The following is a 17,258-nucleotide window of genomic DNA, read 5'->3' as shown; positions in this document are numbered from 1 at the left end:
TGCCCCCTCCCCTATTTTTAGCCTCGGTGGACAGTGCATCACTGATGGTGTCAGAGGTGGCTGATCAGGACCAGACTTGCTCCTCAGAGGACTTGTGTTCCCTGGAGGTCCAGGGCTCTGACTCTTCTCCCTATGGCACACTCCACACTGCCCCCACTGATGGAAGCTGCACCAGCCTGGAACTTTGTACACGTGACTCCTCCCGCTTGCGTCGTGGCCTGACTAACATGGATGCACGCCCCAGTGATACTGGATACAGTGAGTCTTCACACACCCAGGAGTCTCTGGAACGCTCTCCTGACTGGTCCTCAGAAAATTTTAGCAATCTGGACCAGGAGGATTCCACAGACAACACACACCCATGTGAAGAACTCAGGGCTGCAATGCACATATGTGACGAGCTTGCATCAGCCAAACATTTACCAGAGGAGCCACCTAAAGCGTCGCCACACTCCCTCATTAAAGCACGAATGATGAGCCGGAAGCTCACGCTCCCTGTCAGTATCCCCCCACCACCTCAGCCTTGTTCCCCCACCTCTGTGGCCTCCTCTGGTGGAACTTCAGCCATTAGCCCTTTGGCTCCTTCTCCTTCTCCTTCTCCACCTAGCAGGCCACGTGGCCCCAGGCTGTGTTTCAGTGTTTGGTCACCCTCTTCTACATCACAACCCCCCTCTACCTCAGTCCAAAGTGGCTACTCGCCCTCAGAGAGGCCTCGGGTGCTCCGAGCAGCCAGGAGGTACCGCAAGCTGGCGCGCATTGTCCGCTCCACCAGTGACCCTATCTCCTGCTCCTCTACAACAGGACGTAAGTGTGTGACTAGAATGATCAGTTGTTTAAAGGTTAAACAATTAGTCAACTAATCCATTGTTTTGAGTCATTTTTAAAGCAATAAACTCCAACCATTCTTTTGTTCCAGATTCTACAATGTGAGAATTTGCTCCTTTTCTCTGTTTTGTATGATTGTTAATAGACTATCACTGAGTTTTTGACTGTTAATCTGAGAAAATTACACATGTGAAGACATCACCTTGACTCTCAAAACCTACCCTTTTTTCTGACATTTTATGAACCAAACAAAGAATTGATTTATCAAGACAATAATTGGAAGACAAGCTGATAATGAAATGAATCATTAGTGGGAGTCCTACAGCCTTTGTCAACCAGCAATATTGGATCACTAACCAGTAACCAGCTATTCCCTGCTTTGCTGGTTTTTGTCTCCCTCTGCAGGAGAAAATAATGGCTGTGCCTCTGCAAATAACCCTGATACTGAAGCTTCAGCTCATACATCACCAGATCAAGGTATAAACACACACATTTTGAATTTATGTGAAGAGGAGGTAATCAGATATTACACATCTGCTGCTGAACAGCAATCACATCCTATTTTGACAAAGACAAACTGTTCATCTGGCAACATAACGAGCTAAGTTAGCAAAGTTTTTATTTTATCATCACTAAAGATTTTGAATCCTCAGATAGAGGATTAATGGGTTAGGCAAAGTTGTCATGCTTCATAAAGAAACCATTTAAAACCCCGCTGGGTTATCAAAAAAAAATGCTTCATTAAGAAAAAAAAGCTGAAAACAGAGCTGTGTTTCTTATCTTATGGAAAGCTGCCTATGTGATATGCAGACATTCATATGGGGAAAGACTCCTTTGCCAATTTTAACTGAGCTGCAACAGTGAGCTGATAATGAAAATGTGTTAGCCTACATCAGTGACACGAAAACTGTGAATTCACTTTAACTAAAGTACTAATTCCACTGGCATTAGCCTTGAACTGTATGTGATTTAATTAATTTAATGTTTTGACAGTGTTTCTCTGTTTTATCTTCAGAGCAAAGAGACATTTCAACAGAGGCAGTTGGAGCTAAACCCAGTCACTTATGTGTCAGGAAGCAGCAGAAGGATGACAGGAAAGTTGACATCCACCTTAAAGCACGCTCGCTGCACACACACTCGTCCCACGAACGCCCGCACTCCCTGGCTGACCTGAAGATGTACAAAGACACCAAGATATTGGTGGCCAAGTTCCTGGAGCATTCAAGCTGCAGTCTACCTCCTGAAGTCCAGCAGGTTGTCAACAACATCAAGTGCGTCATCAAGTCGGATGAGAAACACATGGAGGAGGCCATTTTCAGTGCCAATGTCATAGATCAGGTAACTGGATTAAACAGTATATAATAGCCCATGATAGTTCAATGCAAAGTGTGAGCCTTCTGCTGGTTCTGCCTGCATTGTCAGACTTGACTCAGCTTTCACGTGTCTAAACATGCTGTACTTTGAGCCGCATGACATACCAACAATAGCATGTTAACATGCATGTTGCACAATTATTGGATAACATAGCTGTTAACAACTAAAGCTTGTATTTGGTAAATTGAGGTGGTTAGGGTGATGATGTGCACTTGTAGCTTTCTATATTTTTCTGATTATGAATTTAAAATTCACAGTATAGCTAGTTTCTTTTATGGAAATTAAAACAGCATGGCATCATGACAGGATCAAAGCTATAGTAGCAGCGAGATATATTTCACACTCCTTTAGATTAACATCGTTCTGCAGCAAAGTGTGGCACTTAGACATATTACAACTAAATGCATTTAACTGGATTTTTGCATATCTGGGACTTGGATTGAATAAGGAATATTTCAGTTTGTATGAGTGATATGAAAAAAAAAAGAAAACAGATGAGTGGCAACATGTGTCTCTCTTTGATTCTTGGCAATTTTCTGCTGCCCAGGTGATGACCCAGCGCATCATAGGTAGTCCGAGGAAGCGAGACTACCAGGATCTTCACCTCCAGAGCTGCGGCGCTTTGAGTTCATCCCCGTCCCCTTCCATGCGCCGTCCAAAACACCTCCCACAAACAACCAGCACCTCCACCAACCCACTGGACTCCCCTTCCTCTGATCAAAGCCTTGAGTGCAGAGAAACTATTCTCTGACCACTCTTCCAGCAAGGACTCGGGTCAAAACTCTGAGGGCATTTCAGGGTGCTGGAGTTGCAGACACGCTGTGCGGTGTCTGTAGAGTAATTAATAACTCTTCATTGGGAGATCATTTATTTGTACAGTGTGACTGCAATATAGGCAAACTGAAGTATTCTCATGCTGCATCTCCTAGTGCCCTGTGAGACCGTGCCAAGTCATCAGCAGAAATGGTAGCAAACTCAGACTGAGCCTGCCAGTGACTGTAGTGGCTTCTTTCTCATCAGAAAAACAAAAGAATGTTTCTCCCTCAGGGGATCTTTTCTACTGAGTTTCATCTCTGAAAAAAACAACAAACAAATATACAACTGGTAAGTTTGAATCTGTGACTGAAAGACAAAGGAGATTATGTTTTCAGTATTCCTCTTGTCCTCAAAAGAAAGAGAGAGAAATATGTTTGTATTAAACTGTGAACAGAACCGACTGGGCATTACTAGCCATTATTTGCAGACTTTGTGGAACTGTTACTGATAAGGTGTTGAATATTTTGTGGTGTCGCTGGTTCAAAAACATCACAGATGTGGATTATTTAACTTACCTCATTGTGTTACAATTCTTATCAGTGTTACAATAAAATCTGAGTTTGTATCCTGTGGTTTGTGTACTCATTTCAATGAGTGTTTTTGGATCATGTGTGTCCGTGTGCAAGTGTTTCGATCATCTAGTCAGCATCCGGTCCCAACCAAGGCTGGTCAACTTTCAGCAACTACACCAAAGTTGCAAAGGCAGCATGAGTAATGTTAAGTGGGTTAATTTAAGTTGGTTGGAAAGATCAATACCAATTATAACTAATTTGAGCATTAATAAGGATTTGTATATATTTCACTCACAGGTAAGTTTCTAAGTAATTTACAGAAGTGGAAAGAATCCAGGTAGTCCTTACCTAATCTGTTTGTTGCATTGGCCTATCTGGTATTGGTATTCAGCACCAGTTAGTCAATGCACAGAATGTGTTTAAGCCACTGGCATTAATTTGGGGAGAGGTATTAACAATTATTCAAAATAGAATAAAAAGTCATACCGTTAGTAATCTTAGAATAAATGGCATAAGATTGTATGAAGACAAGCTCAGTTTCAGTATTAGACTATAGGCACCAAAAAGACTCGTAGTGCTGCTTTTCCATTTAAAAAGCCATTTCTTTTTGCAACACATAAGGGAAACCTGTTAATGAGAAGCAAGGTATGTGCACCAGGTTTGAACGGATGTTCAATTAATGTTGTTGTTCATTAATGTTGTAATAATGCATTTGTAGGCTTTTATTTCAAGACTATCCCGCAACATTTAATATCCCAAATATGAATAAGTAATTAAATCAGGACCCTGATTTCATTATAATTGTAAAGTGCTCTTCCATTCGGCCGCGTGCTTCCGGCCTTAGGGCACTATTCGCTATATTGAAGTTATGTTTTCAAATGGGTTTATTGTTTTCACAGTGAGGCCGTTGGTTTTCGTCCATCATTTAAGATCTAAGTTTAGACATTTGGCATACAGTCTACAAACTTGCCCATAGGCGCCAACCAAAGCTAGAAACAAGAAGCAAAAAGCCACACTTTCTTTGTGCTGCTGAATGCTCAATTTGCACTTTTATTTTGAAATGTTGTTGCGCTTCAGTAGCGGATATGGCGCAGACTGATTGCAGGTAGTTTCACACAGCGCAGAAATCACGTTTGGTGTGCCGCGGTTCGTGGACATTATAATACCAAACCTGTACCTTAATCTGTGTTAGACTTTGGTTAGTTATATTACAGAGATTACATCCGCCCTACGCAAGAAGAGACGATACTTTTTTGTCTGACCGTTGCTGGTTGTGCTTTCGCATCTGCTGTTGCTAGCTAGTGAGAAGTGGTTAGCTGAACATGGTAACGTTAGTTGGAGCTAACATCATCAGTGGTCTTGTTTTTACGGGTATTCTGTGATTAAAGGAGCTCCAGGGTTCAGTATAAACAGCGTCCTACAGGACCCACAGGGAGCCACCAAAAGAAAAGGAGTAGCTGGAGGCTAGCGTTTTCTATAGCTAGCTTTGTGATTTGTATTTGCAGTCCTCGGTGCCACGGAGCCGTGCAACTGTCCACGTCTAGTCTCGTCTGCTGTGTTTAACGTTGCCAGCTGAGCTAGGCCACGTCCCTGCGGGCGTATTTCATCTACTGACATAGGACGAATTGCAGAGAAGATGCCTAGTGTGCGGAAGGAGGAAGGAGAGTAAGGATCACTAGAAATGTGAAAGTCTTGAACATTCATGACTGTGAATCTGTGTAGTGTTTGCATTTCGGAGCGGTTGCCGCATATACACGGCATGTCACGTAGACAGATGTGTTTTACACCGGGAGAATACTCTCACTGAGCTCTGTAGGTTGCGGTAACAATCCGAAGTAACGTTATACTTTGAGGAAATGGTTGGGTTTGGTGCAAACCGGCGGGGAGGCCGCCTCCCGTCTTTCATCCTCATCTTCTTGATGGTGATCATCGCCATACTGTCTTTCAACTACTGGACAGTGTCCAACAAGCACGGCCGCTTGCTGGATGAGCTGGCGGAGGTACAGACGCAGGTGAAGCGCACGGACGCGGCGCGGAGCCGGCTGGAGAAGCGAAACTCGGAGCTGATGGTGCAGGTGGACACGCACAGGAAGCAGATCGACCAGAAGGATGGAGACTACAGCGTCCTGGAGGGCAAGCTGCAGGCCCGAGAGGCGCTCATCAAAAAGTGCACTGATGAAAAGGTACAGAGGCGATGTTTGATCACAACCTGTGTCTGGTGGAGTTTAGTTTAATATCACTGGTACAGTATTTACTAAAATATAGCACAAAGAAAATACTCAGAGGGTACACCTTATGCTATACGAGGAAACCAAAGTTTTCACAGACTGGTATAAGCTCTTTGACCAAACCATTCCCAGGCAAAGCAAGGTGGCAATGGCAAATTCAAGTATCACAGTAGTTTTTGATTCAGTTGTCTGTATATTGGGTAGTGTTATGGGTAATGCAAGGTGTCTCCAGATCTTGAAAATACTAAATTCAGTTTCTTCAAAAAGCTGTAAAATGTGTTTGCATGTGATTTTAGCAAGACCGGCTGAAAAAATCTCAAGCATTACTGTTCCAGACCTCTGCCTTTGTGTAATATTCATATGTGGACCTTACATGAATTAATTTTTAATTGAATAATCCATCATCCATTTTCTGCTGCTTATCGAAGTCCAGGACATGTTTATTGATTCAATAATTATATTATAAAAAGATATTGTTAAATACAACTGGGAAGTGCTTAGAAAAGAAATTTGTAAGTAGAGTTACTTACTAGTGCATTAGAACTATGATAATTAATCACTTTCATGCTTTGACTGGTATGACCATAAAAACAGGTTATGTTCTATGTGGTATTAAAAATGTCCTAAAAAGTCTTTAACTTAGTGAACCCTGCAGAAACTACGTAAAGCTCTCATACAATATTTAATGTAGGGGTGTGGGCCATGTTCTCTAAGAAAGCTAACAGTATTGGGAATATAATGGCAAAGAAAGTTCATTGTTCATTTCACTAAACTAGTCAGGTAATTTTAGCTAAGTATTGCACAACTGTAAAGAAATTAGGAATAGACAGTATTTCCATCATGTCACAATATTACAATAACCTAAATCATAATATCATAAATACTCAGGATATCTGCATTATTGCTCTAATCTCCCCACTCTATATCAGAAGGAACATATACTTGAAAAACCTGGATAACTCATGATAGATGGAGGGTCTTAGCTCAGTTATCTGAGACAGAAGCAAGATGATTGAGTTTTTATGAATGGGACAATGGATTGTCTTGAGTAGTCTATGGTACCAAGTGGCAGATGACAAATGCGACTTGAGACTTGGTTGGAAACTCATTCATCCACACAATTTTATCCACCTCTCCACTGCTTTCACCTGAAGTCTGCCCCACTAACACGGTATTTTTCTATTTTTCACAGCTCACACCTCTCAAGTGCTTTAATATCCATGTAGGTGTAATGAAGAAAAAGGTGTAATGGTGTCGTTTCACTGTCCCTATGCATCTAAGCACCTACCTACTTCTTTCTCTATACATTATAGGTTTGACGCTCTCCTCTAAATTATGAGATGAGCTTAGGCGGTCCACATTCATTCCACACACCTGATTATTTTTTTTGTCAACTAAAAATCACTCCGTTTGCTGGGTTGTTTTGCTTTCCTCTGTTAGTCTGAATTTAATTGTTTAAAACCCACATTTCTCTACATTCCTATCTTCTAATACTTATTAGGCTAAACAAAAGACACGTTTGCATTTGCGAAGAAAAGCAAACCTAACTCATATTTCTTATACTGTATTGATATTTCATTGATTCCTTTAATCAGAACTTTTACACATTTGGTGGGTTTTATGTATTCACTGAGAGTAGCCTGTCTGTATGCTCCACAAGGCCGTTTCTACCTTTTGTCCTGCACAGTGGCCAAGCCAACAATTCAGTGCCTTTTGTGTCCAAGCACCCTCTGAACATTGATTGGTGTGTATTCAGTTGCCCTGGCAGACATTTAGACAACACATGAGGATGACGTTTTCCTGTAATTTGCATCCAGTCTTGACTTCCTAACTAGAAGGAGAAGATGACTTTATGACATCACAAGCAAGGTTAGATTGTAAATTGTCAAACTTACTTCTACAAGAAATCCTCAAGCATATTTGCAAGGTAATCTGCAGGAATATCAGGCTGGCAGAAGGTCTTGAGTAACAATTTCTTGTTTTGCACAACATTTGCTGACAAGCTATCATTGACTACAACACATCACCTATTTGCGTGGAGGTAGTTACTCATTGAACAGAAAGATAACACTGCTTGTAATGAGCCATAAATGTATGTGTGTGCATGCTCAGCAAACAAGTCATAGATTAGCCCATTTATAATCATTTTTATCATCCTGCCAGCCGTATGGAGAAATTTTTCAAACGATTTCCCATTTTAAAACGTGTCTCCTTCACACACACCATCAACCATCACACACTGTGTTTGTGAGCCAAATTCCATATTCAGTGGCCAAATCAAATCAGAGTTTGCCTTCTGTTTAGTTGCCTGCTATGCTAGAGCTGTATAATCTTCTACAGACGGACATATTTTACTCACCAATTTGTTTTTCTTCCATGTTTGTATTCATCATTTTTTTTACACTAAAATCCCTCTTTGCAGCTAAATGGTTTGTCTTTGTGGAGGATATTTAAAAAATGTAGAGATTTTATTTTTTGAATGAGTATAGATGGTGGAGTGTACTGATAGTAACTCTGGTATCCGGTTCCTTGTTTCAATATCAAGATAAAGGTATGTGTTGAAAAGCAGCTGTTCCACTCCTTTCTTTTGTTAACAGCCCAACCCTATTTCAACAGACGCATGCTGGATACAGTGAGAGGCCTGCAATACAGAGTAAATGGTGACATGGTGAAATGGTGTCTTAAATGGCTTCCAGACAGTACAGTATATATAGTCTAGTACCCATTAGGTTCAAGAATGAAGCATACAAGCCTATAGTTCCCATGCACTCTGTAAACAGTCTGGCGCTGTTATTGTCTATACAGCCACTTTCAGCAGGCTGCAGGGGAAAGCCTTTAACCGCCTGTGTGGGTATGACATGTTGAAGCTTTAGTTTTGACCACATTGGACAGTGATGCTGTATTTCCTGTCCACTCTCTCCACACTGTCTTCTCTTGCAGTCAATTATAACTTATACAATCGCAGTGGATTCCAAAGATGACAACCTTTTGGGAAAGGAATAAAGTATAACTATAGAAATCTCTCAAACCCCTAATGTGGCATAATTCACTTCACAGCTGTGCAGTATATAAAAAACAGTAATTGTTTTGCCAAAATATGGCTAAACATCTTCATCTGTATTTTAATAAAACAATAATGATTTTTAACATAATGATGATGCAAGCTTTTGTGGGCTTTTAAATACTTTTTGTGAGCTATAAAACCTGTCACCACTGTAATGTAAAAGATAAGCACAGGTGCTGTTTTTTTTTTTTTTTTTTTAAACTACATCTTTAAAGCAGCCACAATTCAAACCTACAGGAAATGATTTTGGTCTTCACTTTGAAGTTCAAGTTTCCCTCCCATCTCCCTCCCTTCAAGAGTTTATGTACATAACACTGTGTTTTAATAAAACACAGAATAAAGAGCAGCCAACAGATTAAATTAATATCACAGTGAGCATCAGAGTGGGATGCAGGTAGAGTGTCACATCACACTGTTTATTACAGAGCTGTAGTATTGGATTGCATCCTGATGTACAGGGGTTTCAGTTTTCTTGGTCACTCAGGGTAAGTAAACTGCTAAAGAAAAGAAAAGCCTGTCGAAAACATAAACCAGCTATATATGAGTTATCATTATCTGTACTGGTATTTTTTCTGCGTGTTACCAAGGCACTTGTGGAGTAACGTTTAGGGAGATACTTCATTTTTCAATCTCCCATGTAAATCCTAAAACTTTATTTCCCGGCATGATATCTGTAATGAGGCATTGGCTTAACGTCTAATCCACATGAATGGTTTTGATAGGCAGGAACATAATGTCTTCTAGTAGTAACTAAATGAAATGTCACACTGGGTGCCATCTGTTTGTGCTTTGAAGCTTCCTTACACATGAAAACAGGACAAACCTGTTGCCCCTGGGCGTCCTGGTGTTACTGGTGACATACACATTAGAGATCCTGTTTGACCAGTTAGTCATCAAACTCTTTATTGAACTGGTTTTAGCAATATAAAAGTCAAAGCATTCTGCAGCTCTCGCTCATGATTCCTGAACCTTGTTTTCTGCTCTTCTGTACAGATGAAGCTGCAGGGTGATGTCACTGCCCAAATGACAGAAATCCAGAGGCTCAAAGGTAGGACGTCAGCCTTGCGTGGCCAGCAGGGGGCACTCTAAGACACACTTTCAAAAACTCTCAATAGAGGATCTGTAATGATAGAAAGTCTCTCACTTATCAGGTAATTAAATGTTGTGCTTTTAACAGACAAAAATTAAACCTCTCCAATATTTTTTCTTTTGTGTGTGTGTGTGATGGGGGTGCATGCTTGTGTTGTGGCAAACAGAGCAGCTAAAGGAGCTGAAGCAGGAGTTCATGAAACAGGAGGAGCAGCTAAGAGAAGTGAAGAAAAATAGTACTACATTGGAAAGAAAACTGGAGTATGAGAGGTATGTTAATTGACATGATGAACAGGGACATGAAGTCACTTCTTAATATGTGAATTTATACATCTTAAATTACCCATTATTATGACAGTTTTTGTTTTTTCAGTTGTATCTCCACTATAATCAGGTGATATTAGGTCATTGGTTATCTTTATTTCTTATTTCTTTGTCTGATCTAATCTCACGTATATTTAATTTTTACTAGGAGGTTTAAAGATTTTAGTTATAGCTCTCACTATTGCAGTTTTTCAAGAATTAATTTTTTGCCTGTTTGCACAAATCACATATTTTATAGTCTGGTGAGAAAAGAAAATCGTAGATAATGTGGGTGGAACTTAGGAGGAATATGTGTTAACTAGTTTACAGTGTGGACGTCAGATTGCACAACTGAAAGACGAGTATGAAGAATCAAAAAAGACCCTGGAGGAAGAAGCATCAAAGCTAAGACAGGTTAGTTTTGACAAACACAATAGTGAACATTCTTGTGGCTCTTAGGTAAATGGTGAAAGGTTGTGTCTAAGGAGCCCTATGCCTTTGGTACACATTGCATTTATTCAGAACTGTAGCATGTATTCACTACTCTCACATTTTCCACACAAATGTTATGATGGTAGCAGCTAACCTCAATTAATTCTCCTCTGTTTCTGTTCATGTTAAACCTCTCCTCTTCATTACACTGTTTTATTTTTTCTATTTTCCATATCCTTCTTTTTCTGATTCACCTTTGACAATTCTGCAGAGTGTATTGGACGGCCAAAAGGGTGTAGTGGCAGGTAGACATGCAGATGGAGCACCTGGTGTGGAGATGGTTGGAGAGCGCCATACAGTGGCCACTCACCGACACAACACTGCAGATTTAAAAGGTAGAGTGGATGTGATCAAGTCAACCAAGGCCTGTACGTCTTGACTGTTTTTCCTCTCTTGCTATGTGCTTACACAGTAAATGCAGTATTTAATTACTAGGAGAAAATACACATGCAACAAATGCTCATATAAATCTTGCACAAATGTCATTTACATGGTAATTAGTCTTTTTGTTTCCTGCGTATGTTCCTGTTTATGTCATTACTCTTCAGACAATTTTAATGTCAACCTATCAGCTAAGTGACATTCCTTCTGCTCTGTTACAGAAGAGATGGGTAAGCCTGGCAGTGATGCTGGCATGCCTGGTATTGAAGACAGTGAGGTGGGAAAAATCGATGATGTGCAATTCGGTAAGTAGTGGACCTAAAATTTCAAGAGCAATTTTTATGTTGACATACAATGTTAAATTAAACAGTAATCGCAATCCCAGTGTATTGGCCAATTAGGTTTTAGATAAAGACTCATACAAATTTGCTGCCTAATGAATTTTAACTTGCGACTGGGTTAGGGAATTATAAAGAGACACTGATGAGAGAAGTGAACCCCCATGTGTACAAACACAAAATTTAACTGGTTGAAAACTTAGAAATTTAAACCAACACCAGAGAAAAATAATTGGCCAAACGAAATATAGACGTGACTCACAATCAATTAGTATTGTTCTGAAAGCTGTGTCAGGGTCTCTCTTATATGTCACTGAACAGCTTTTCTTAGGTTGTGGCTTCAGGTGCCTACAGTAATTCTGTCCTTGTGGCAAATAAAGGACAAAGTCACCAAAATGGACTCACTTGGACTTGCTTTCTCACTTTGTCACTCCATTTATTTACAGCCTTGAAGAAACCAGCCATCACTCAGAAACATGACGAGGCCCCTGATGTGGTTGTGGGAGCTGGTGCTGGACCTGGAGTCGGGGCAGCTGATGGCCCGGGGGGGCAGGGCCTGTCCCTGGACCAGCCCAGGCTACAGCAGGACAGAGTGGAGGGCCGAGCAGCAGTGGTTGCACCTCCGGCCATCATCAAACTGGCAGACAAGCCAATAGTGTTTGAAGAAGACAACAAGGCAGGTATCAAGGCAGACGAGCTGGGAGAACAGCAAAGACAACTTCGAGGTAAAGAATGCACCACATCCATATAACTATAATAATTATAATAGATATAATAGTCTGTCTTTTGAGCTTTTAGGTATGGGATAATTAGTTCTCAAAATTCATTGAAATATAGCTTTACTGATTTAATGCTTTCAATTATGTTTCTTTCATTGACAGAATCTTTAGTTAGGTGAAGCAGCAAACTGTTATCTATTGTCTATAGTTTTCAATGAGTTTCTCAGTCATGTGTAACATCTTTCAAAACTTCAGGTCCTGTATTAAAGAACAAACGTAGGTTTACCACACTGAGCTTCATGGATATGACATGAATAGTTAAGAGTGTTTAACAGTCATTGATTTGCCTTTTATTGTGAAGTACAGTCATGTTGTAACTCAGGAGATTTAGTCATAGCAGGTGAGGGGGCGGTTTGCTCATTTTGATCTTTGATATTTGATTTATCATATATACAACCGCACCTAAGTCTCTTTGTTAATGTCAGCTCCAGATAACGTCAAGGGTGACAGTGAACACTTGAAGGGGATTCCTCTGCCCCCCAACCCTGCCCAGGTGCCCAACCCCATCCAGCCTCACCACGCCAAAGACCAAGTCCCTGCAGAGCCAGTACACCACCGCCAAAGTGAGTTCCTCCACACTCTGACAAAGGGAATACTGTAATTGGCAAGGCTGGTAGTGGTCAGAGGGGGTGCATTTCTTTATTAACTCATTGACTTGTGATTGTTTTTGAAGGGATGGGAGAAAATAACCAAGAAGCATAATCACAGCTCTTCTTGTTAGCTCTGCCTTTGTGCTTAGCTGCTGCCTCCCAGCTCTCTGTAATGTGTCAACGCAGAGAGTAAAACGCAATTTGGTGTTGTGCCATCTTTGTGAATTTTGCCCATTGCTAACTGGTGACACCTGTACTTATACTTAACACATTTTCATGAAAGTTAGAATTTGTGAGTATGTGTTTGAATGTAAGTCTTGTCTGAATATGGGTAGGAACACTGTCAAGGGGTAGAGAGAAGGCTCAGTTGCAGAGGAGAGGAGACAAATGACACACACCTGGCTCCCAGATGATCCTTTCCTGCTGCCTGGCTTCTGCTCTGCTCTGCTGCATTTTCTCCCTGTTTTCAAATGTTCTGTTCTTTCATCTCCCTTACACATCCATCTCACCCTCTGCAGTCCTGCTGCTGAAAATTCTCACTGTATTCAGTTCACGTCTTCATTTTATTTTTCCTCTAATCTTTCCAATGATCTCTTCATACTTGCATCCTTTTATGGTAAATTAACACCCGACACCCACCAGATGTCTCATTTTTGGCAGTGTCTGGTAGTTACTAGGCATGAGCAGTCTGAAGATACTGTCTGGCTCAGTGCAACTCGAGTCCCACCCAGTCCTGTCGCGATCAACTGTGCCATCTCAAATCTGTGCGGTGCTACACACGAACATAAGCTGCTGCAGACGCTTGTGTGATAGATACCAGGCAGCTATTATAGATCAGGCAGTAAAAATGCTATTTGAGTGAAGTTTATTTATACATTGTACATATTTTATAATCAGTTTTTCTGATTGGCAATTTTAGAACACTCTAAAGTCATTTTGAATTGCCCTGTTGGTGCTAGTTCAATTTAATTGTCTCCAATATGATCAGCTGTAATAACGAAATGCTCACTGTTCAATCTTAAAGCAGTTGAAACAAGGAAAAATATTGGAAATTGCAAGGTTGGAAAATACATCACTGTTCCACTGTGACTTGTTCATATCCACAATATCCAGTAAAAAAGACAGTAAAAAGCATCTTATACATATTGACTATTGGTTTATAGCATATAGAAAGACAGTCATCCTCTTCCAACATTCAAAGTTGAATGGCCATTCCAAACAGGCTTCTGTATCTGAAGCTGCAGCTGTTTGTAATAATCTGTCTTCATCACATATGTTCATAGAGGTGGACAACATGTTTGAAACACTTTTTGTATATAATGCAGTTCAATAAAACACCACACTTACTGTATCTGTGACCTTATAAATACCCCTGAGTTGAATCAACACTCCTCACAGTACCAACAAAAAGTAAACATATGATAGGATTTACCCCAGGGCTATTGTATTCTGTTGATTGATTGCATTGTACAGATGACTAAACCAGTAACTCAATTGGTGCTCAGTGCTTTCCACACTTTTAACACGCCCTCATTACAAGGGAACCCCATTTGTTTTCAGTCTCTGCTTTCAAGTCCATGATTGACTTTCTGCCACTGTGTATCCATTCACCTCATCTTCCTTATCTTCAATCATACTCTCCATGCGATCACCTATTCCTTCATGCATTCATTATGCAGTATTCCACCCATTCCTCCCTGTCTCCCTTCAACTGCCTCCGCTTCCCTCCCTTCCTGATGAGGCCCTTCTCTGCCTCCTGCAGGCCGGTTCTTTGATGAGAACGAGTCCCCAGTAGATCCGCAACACGGCTCTAAGCTAGCGGACTACAATGGGGATGATGGGAACGTGGGTGAGTATGAGGCCGACAAGCAGGCTGAGCTGGCCTACAATGAGGAAGAGGATGGTGATGGTGGGGAGGAAGACGTTCAAGGTGAGCCAGGCCCGGGGACTGGACTGCCTGTTCAGATGTGTATCCACCATTCCTCCCTTGCTCCTTCCCTCCACCCCTGTCCTGCTGCCGCCCCTTGCATTTGTCCCAAGAGTTACAGTAGCTCACAGTACCCTGAGTTTGGTCCTTGAATCCATCATAAACTATAGATATTCAAGAATTATTATGAACACCTTTAGGGTCAAAGCAGGACTGCTATATATGCAGTTCAGGTTGAGTGACTGAATTGTGTTATGCATTTTGTTTGTATAGACACAATAACAATCTTGGCACCCAGTTCTCCTATAAAGTGAAAACTTGACCCAGGAACTTACGGTTCTGTGAGAGTAAATCAGTTGCCATCTAGTATTTTCTTCTCTCCTGCCTGTGCTTCTTTTTAGCTATAACACCTGTCTGTGCCCACCAAAAATCTGACCCACATCTAGACCAGTAGATAAATATAGCTCACTGTGTTCGTGAATGTGTCTGTGTTCTCCTTGATATATTGAAATGCATGCTGAAGTGGTTTTTTTTTTTTTTTCTTTGCTGTGATTGTTTCCTGCCATGAATATCTGATTACCTATTAGATTAGAATTTCAATAATTGATTAGAGTTCAACAATACTGCATTTGGAGAGAGCTATTTTTGTTTTTGTCCATCTAAAAAAGAAAACAAAAACAATATCAGTCTGTCTGCCCGGTGATAAGAGTATGGTAAAGATTTGTCATTTTTATTTATTATGAGTTTTAACTGTTCAGTTTGTATAGTGTATGATTTTTTTTAAAAACGTATAGGATTGCAGTGACCGACAACAAAGATAATATTGTAGATTGTAGGAAATATTTCCTTCCAAAATTATATGTATCCTCTCAATAAATTTCTTCTACATAAATACATTGTTGCTAAATCAGGAGAACTATGTACAAAAAGGGCCCATACTAAGGCTGAGAGTCAGTAGTTTAACCTGGAATCCAGCTGTGCAGAATCATATCCAAAATATTCATTCATATGCAATAACATTATACAATAATATAAGTTATGTGGTAATGGAGTATGTTTGCAGCACTTCATTGGGTATTATCTCCTATTTAACCTCTAATTTTTGTGTCGCTTTCTTTTTTTCCAGATGATGACGATCGGGACATGCAGGGAGATCGGGCTGTGGATTATGGAAAAAGACATCAAGCCATTGACATTCTTTGAATTGGAACTTGTACAGCCATAACTCATAAAAAAATATTCAGACCTTCCTCTACAGCCAAGGTCTTTCTTGAGAAATAGTTTGAACATCAGTATGTTTAAGAATTTATATGGTGCATCCTCAATGTCATGGACTGAACAGACATTGCAACTAATGAATTAATTCTGAATAACAACAAAATACAAAGGAAAAAAATATCATGGCATTGTCCTGAGCTGCTCTTGATTTGCTAATGGTTCCAAGGGAGTAGAGATGAAATACTGTACATTGACTGTTGAGATTTGTTATTTGATAACTGCCTCAGTTCATAACAGAGTGGTCCAAATACGCTCTGTTGACCCACATCTGAACTCCAAGGTGTTTTGTTTTTGCTACTTTTCTTTTCAGATTGCTGTTGCTTCATATAAACAAACTCTTCACTCGAGATGTTTATCAAAGACACTATTTCGGAATTCTGTCTTTCCAACGTTGTTTTGGGACTCTTACATGGAAGACCTTTTTTTTTTGTTTACAGGAATGGGAATACATTACAAATGCCAAGGACTCTTCTTATGGCCTATTAAATCAATTTCTTTTCTTTATGACAGACACTAAAAAGTGCTCCTCATTGTTTTTTTTTCTTAATGATGCCATTGCATGCATTTAAAACATTTTTATTAATAATCAAATTGAGCAAAATACTGATGCTTAAGCAATACTTAGAGCAATGTTAGGATCCTCCACAGTGTGCAAAGATGAACTAAGCACATGGAACTGACATACTGTACACATGCTTCCATTAATGAGGTCTCTTGTACATAATGTAGTTGAACTGTTACCATTTGTACTGAGGAAACCCAATTCCTCACCTTTAGGAAAATCCGTTAACATGAAATCAGTTGTGTTTGTGCAGCCCGGAAAATTGATTTCTCATGGAAAGGCAGATTGAATGTAATTTAATTTTATTAAAGGTGATGCTTCATGTCACTTGTCAGTTGTGATAATGCTTTAGAGTCAATGTAGATGTAAAAACGATAGTGGTGAATGGATTACTCTGGTGACCCAACTTTTCAATGTTAAAAATAAGTCATCTGCTTTCTAATTGCAAAGACTGTGATAAGTGTCCAGCGCCTGAGAGCCTTTACTTCATAAATGTACTGTCCTGTGCTTTTCAGTAATGTTACCATATCTGTTGAGTATATACAACATATTTTATGAATGTTCGTATATTTGTAAAAGAGAAACAAACAAACATGGTCAATCCACCTTTAACGAAGCTGGAAGAAGAAAAGACTAGTGATACTCTTCGCTGCGGACTGTGGCTGGTGTTTTTGAGAGGTAAGGGGGTGTGTCTGTGTCC

At 40.2% G+C, this 17,258-nt stretch overlaps 2 protein-coding genes across 4 annotated transcripts in view; both read left to right on the top strand.

Moving 5' to 3' along the window:
* The window catches only part of fam189a1 (family with sequence similarity 189 member A1), an 85,312-nt gene extending 81,732 nt beyond the window's left edge, over positions 1 to 3,580 (top strand). For both annotated transcript variants that reach the window (XM_056381715.1, XM_056381724.1), the window contains exons 9-12: positions 22 to 804; positions 1,231 to 1,302; positions 1,841 to 2,163; positions 2,747 to 3,580. In XM_056381715.1, the coding sequence (XP_056237690.1) occupies positions 22 to 804; positions 1,231 to 1,302; positions 1,841 to 2,163; positions 2,747 to 2,950 (1,382 nt within the window). In that variant the 3' untranslated portion in view covers positions 2,951 to 3,580. The remainder of the gene's footprint in view (positions 1 to 21; positions 805 to 1,230; positions 1,303 to 1,840; positions 2,164 to 2,746) is intronic.
* Positions 3,581 to 4,614: 1,034 nt separating this feature from the next.
* On the top strand, positions 4,615 to 16,885 carry golm2 (golgi membrane protein 2). Of its 2 annotated transcripts, XM_056379436.1 has the most exons (10): positions 4,615 to 5,710; positions 9,813 to 9,867; positions 10,076 to 10,178; positions 10,535 to 10,625; positions 10,915 to 11,038; positions 11,306 to 11,389; positions 11,869 to 12,147; positions 12,627 to 12,764; positions 14,554 to 14,721; positions 15,845 to 16,885. In XM_056379436.1, the coding sequence occupies exons 1-10, from the start codon at positions 5,384 to 5,386 to the stop codon at positions 15,919 to 15,921; spliced, it is 1,446 nt and encodes a 481-aa protein (XP_056235411.1). In that variant the 5' UTR covers positions 4,615 to 5,383; the 3' UTR covers positions 15,922 to 16,885. The 2 variants fall into 2 exon arrangements, with proteins under 2 accessions (XP_056235411.1, XP_056235419.1); XM_056379444.1 differs by lacking the exon at positions 14,554 to 14,721.
* Positions 16,886 to 17,258: the final 373 nt, after the last annotated feature.

The sequence above is a fragment of the Seriola aureovittata genome, chromosome 1 (assembly GCF_021018895.1).
Source record: "Seriola aureovittata isolate HTS-2021-v1 ecotype China chromosome 1, ASM2101889v1, whole genome shotgun sequence".
Lineage (NCBI taxonomy): Eukaryota > Metazoa > Chordata > Actinopteri > Carangiformes > Carangidae > Seriola > Seriola aureovittata.
Note: the sequence above shows the minus strand (reverse complement) of the source record. Positions and strands in the feature narration are given on the sequence as shown.